We start from the raw sequence: 4,066 nt of genomic DNA, 5'->3' as shown, positions 1-4,066 counted from the left end.
CATTGCATTTTTCTGATGGATTTCAAACTAAACTCTCGTGCTTCTTCTGTCATATCCATGGCAACGTCCCATTCATTAGCATTGGTACCAACACAGTATTATGTATGCAGTATGTGGTAGCAGTAGAGCTCAGAACTTTGCGATTTAAAGCTCTGAGTGGCACTGCAACTGTTATGGACAGGCGTATAGCTTACCATCAGGCGCACGCCTTGTTCGTCCTCACACTATGTATATGTATACCATTTGTTTCCAGTACGTCTTGTGCGCCCTGGGAAATATTCGGCAAGTACCTTACGCCGATTGGAAAATCCATTCACCCCGATGGCAAACATTAAAGTGTATGCCATCGATACGATAAAAAGAAGTTACGTTTATTCATTTTTCACTGCTTTTAATATTTTTCGACGATGTTGCATGTCTCTTGTATGTGATAAACAAATGGTTTAAATATCTTCTGTATTTATACTCATGCCACACCTGCTGATGTATGATAATTCGGTAGACTAAAGCCGGGTACTCACTAGCGAGCTGTAACCGTAACCGTAAAAAGTATAAATAATAACGCACACACTCAACATAGCCCCGCACTAGGGAAACCCTGTGTCGCGGGTGCCATGGACACACACATACACAACCACAAATTACACCCAAACTCACGAGAGAAATAAATGTAGGTCATACAAATATTTCTCCCGGCCCGGGAATCGAACCTGGGACCTTTGCGTGGCAGTCCGGCGTGGTAACCGTTCAGCCACCGAGGCAGTTAAATCTTCCCTTTTACAGTGCCGAAGCGGCTACGAGCGGGTAGATCCACAAGTCGAAATCGCAAACAGTCGCCAGACGCGATTCCCCGACCGCCCGCTGTACGCTCGCGCGTTCATATAGAACCTATGCGACGAGGCGTTGTTGTCCGTACACTATCTCATCCACCGGCTCCGCTTGTTGAGCAAATTTGGTTATGCGCAAATGTCAATGGGAAAAAGTTACTGGTAGGTACTGCATACAGACCGCCTTGGCTTAGCGTAGATACATTTGTAGATGCTTTCGCTGAGAGTTTGAGTTGTTTTTCATGGTGCAATAATGTGGTATTTTTAGGAGACTTTGACATTAACCTCTTGAATATTACAGATAGTAACACCAAAAAGATATTAGACTTTCTGACAAGCCACAAATTGAACCAATATGTAACTAAGCCAACGCATTTCACACAATATAGCGAAACACTCATTGACACCATAAGCACCGACGTGGACAATACTGTGGTAACAGTTCACTATATACCCGAGCTGAGTCGACATACCTTTATCACCTGCACGTTAAATATCATGAAGGCAAAACAGGTACCAATACGGATTATTCGCAGAAATCTTCATATTATCGACTATGAAACAGTTCAATGTGGATCTGTCTACCATAGATTGGATGAGTGTAAGCCGCATAAAGGATATCAATGACATGGTGAGGCAATTCAATGGACGTTTGGTGGGATTATTCGATGTTCATGCACCCCTCCGGATGTTACATGTCACACAGCGCCAGTACCCGTGAATTATCTATAAAGTGAAACAACTTATGAAACGTTGTGATGTGGCACATACTGCAGCACGAACCAGCGGCACTGACTCGCAAAAGTCTTATTATAGGGATCTCAAAAAAATAGTCAATGAAGTATTGACAACTGAAAAAAAAGCTTATTATAATCATTATATAAACAAATAAAAAGATTCTCGAATGTTATGGGCACATATTAAAAAACTGTTAACATAAAAAGAAAACCGGAGCTACCTACACACATCTTTAACGATCCTGACGTAATAGACGACCATTTTCTAAATGTGCCCGGTAGTCTACAGACATCACAATCAAACATGACATATTTTAAGCAAAATTGTAATATCACCACTAAATTATTACTTAAGACAGTAGAAGAAATTGAGGTCCTCCAAATCATACTGTCCTTGAAGTCAAATGCGGTTGGTCTCGACGGGATTTCACTGGACATGTTACTGTTGTCTTTGCCTCTCATAATACCTGTTATTACGGCTCTGGTGAACAGATCTATTGAAACCAGTACGTTCCCAACGGACTGGCAGCATGTAGTCATAAGGCCCATTCCTAAAAATAATAACCCATTCACCTTGAGAGATATTCGGCCTATGAGTATACTGCGTTGTGTATCGAAGGTCCTGGAGACACTTGTAGTAAAACAAGTAACAGACTTTCTAGAAAGTAACGAAATCCTTCCCACCGTACAATCTGGATTTAGAAAAAAACATAGTACGACAACCGCTATGATCAAAGTTGTTGATGACATCCTATCCGGACAAGACAATGGTCAGGGCACTTTGCTGACGCTACTGGACTTCTCTAGAGCCTTCAGCTTCATTAATGTTAACCAGCTACTATCTAAATTATATTACTATGGATTTGCTGACTCCACAATCAAATGGTTCGACAGTTATCTGCAAAATCGATCTCAGTGTGTCGAAATTTGTGATCAGAGTGGTTCTAAATTCTTTCGAAAACACGTGAGGTCACGCGCGGAGTGACACAAGGTTCAATTTTAGGTCCTATCCTCTTTATAATCTACTGCGCGGATGTGATAAATCAAATTAAATTCTGTAAGTATCATATGTACGCTGATGATATACAGATTTATATATCATGCAAACCATGTGATACGACCCACGGACTGCCTAGCAAGATAAAGAAGGCGCCGGTTTGTCAACGTTAGGCGCTCATTGATGTAGAACGGTCGTGGTTCTGACTTCAGACCCAGGCCCTCAGTGGTGAGATTACGACGTACACGCGCCGCACGCAGCATGGCAACACGCGTATCTGGACGGGTCAGCCGCAGGACAAGCGACCGCGCACCCGCCTCGCGCCACTGGGTAACCGCGCGCGCGCACCCTACCACTTCATGCTCGTCCAGCTGCAAGCCGAGCTTAGCGGCACAGGCCAGCGCAATGTGGATGGGATTCTCCCCATTTTCCTCCGCCACGCCGCTGAGCTCGACCTCATTCAGAAGCAGCTCCTGATTGCGATCGTTTAAATCTTGCTGCAAGCTCTCCACATTCGTTTCCAGCGCCTGGATGACCTTAGCAAAACTAGAGTCAGTCCCAGCACCACCCTCTCCTTCAATATCGTTTGCATCGTTTCCTCCACCTTATCCAGACGATTCCCGCAGGAGCGCACCATCGATCGTAATTCAAAAAGGTCCTGATGCAGGCCTTTCAGCTCCTCTCTGGTCTGACTCATCTCCAGGCGAAAAGGTCGGAGTTCACAAGCGAGGCTCGGTTCCTCCGAATCTCCCGCAGTCTCACATAGCCTCCGTGAGTCAGTGTTCTGGACTTTTGGAGAGCTCCTTCGTACGTCCTACATTTTGGCAGGAGTGTTATCCTGGTTGCTCCTGGGCATTCTGGATTTACAGTCTAGGCAGGCCCACGATGACGGCATAGTGTCATTTTTGCGCAATCCTACACATTCTCTGTGATATTGTTTTTTACACATAGGACATGCGACATTTGCGCCCTTTACCGTTGCGTTGGTATAAATTTGCAACACGCACTGCACTTAACCGTCATATCGAACGCAGATAAGGACAGTAGGGTCACGAGGATCCTCACTCAAGAGTGCGATGAATTTCCGCGAGGGGTCGCTGTACCTACTCTGATTTATGACACTGACGGAATGTTAATGTATTTGGCGATATTTAATGTTTTTTTTTGTTTATATGGTACCTTATGAATTTATTAAATAATAAGTATTACTGATGTGAAAAATGGTTTTAATGTTGTAAATCTCGTGATTATTTCCACTCCCGTACTATAGTATCGACACTGAAACTGGGGGTCCACTCTCGTCTTCTTCCGACATCCGTCCGAAACAATTACTGTCAAATAAGTAATATTCGACAAAATGAAAAGGCAAGTATCCAGTATGAAGCTTCATTCGCATCACGCGTCTTTTCATTTGGTCAAGTATTGCTTATTTGGCAGTAATTGTTTCAGACGGACATCGGACGGAGATCGAGAGTAGACCCCCTGACACGGTTCTTTATTTATAA

At 43.8% G+C, this 4,066-nt stretch overlaps 1 protein-coding gene across 1 annotated transcript; it reads right to left on the bottom strand.

The window, feature by feature from the left end:
* Nucleotides 1-2,662: 2,662 nt before the first annotated feature.
* Nucleotides 2,663-3,258, bottom strand: LOC113232621. The gene is made up of 2 exons (XM_026467392.1): nt 3,130-3,258; nt 2,663-3,088 (listed from the first exon to the last, which is right to left on the bottom strand). The coding sequence occupies exons 1-2, from the start codon at nt 3,256-3,258 to the stop codon at nt 2,663-2,665; spliced, it is 555 nt and encodes a 184-aa protein (XP_026323177.1).
* Between the last annotated feature and the right edge of the window lie 808 nt (nt 3,259-4,066).

This window comes from Hyposmocoma kahamanoa, unplaced genomic scaffold, assembly GCF_003589595.1.
Source record: "Hyposmocoma kahamanoa isolate Upper Pololo Valley unplaced genomic scaffold, ASM358959v1 76, whole genome shotgun sequence".
In the NCBI taxonomy this organism is placed as follows: Eukaryota; Metazoa; Arthropoda; class Insecta; order Lepidoptera; family Cosmopterigidae; genus Hyposmocoma; species Hyposmocoma kahamanoa.
Note: the sequence above shows the minus strand (reverse complement) of the source record. Positions and strands in the feature narration are given on the sequence as shown.

Coding starts and splice junctions, on each gene's coding strand:
- LOC113232621 (XM_026467392.1), bottom strand. CDS start 3,258: ATGAGTCAGACCAGAGAGGAGCTGAAAGGCCTGCATCAGGACCTTTTT. Junction 3,089..3,129: donor AAACGATATTGAAGGAGAGG/GTGGTGCTGGGA, acceptor AAGGTCATCCAG/GCGCTGGAAACGAATGTGGA.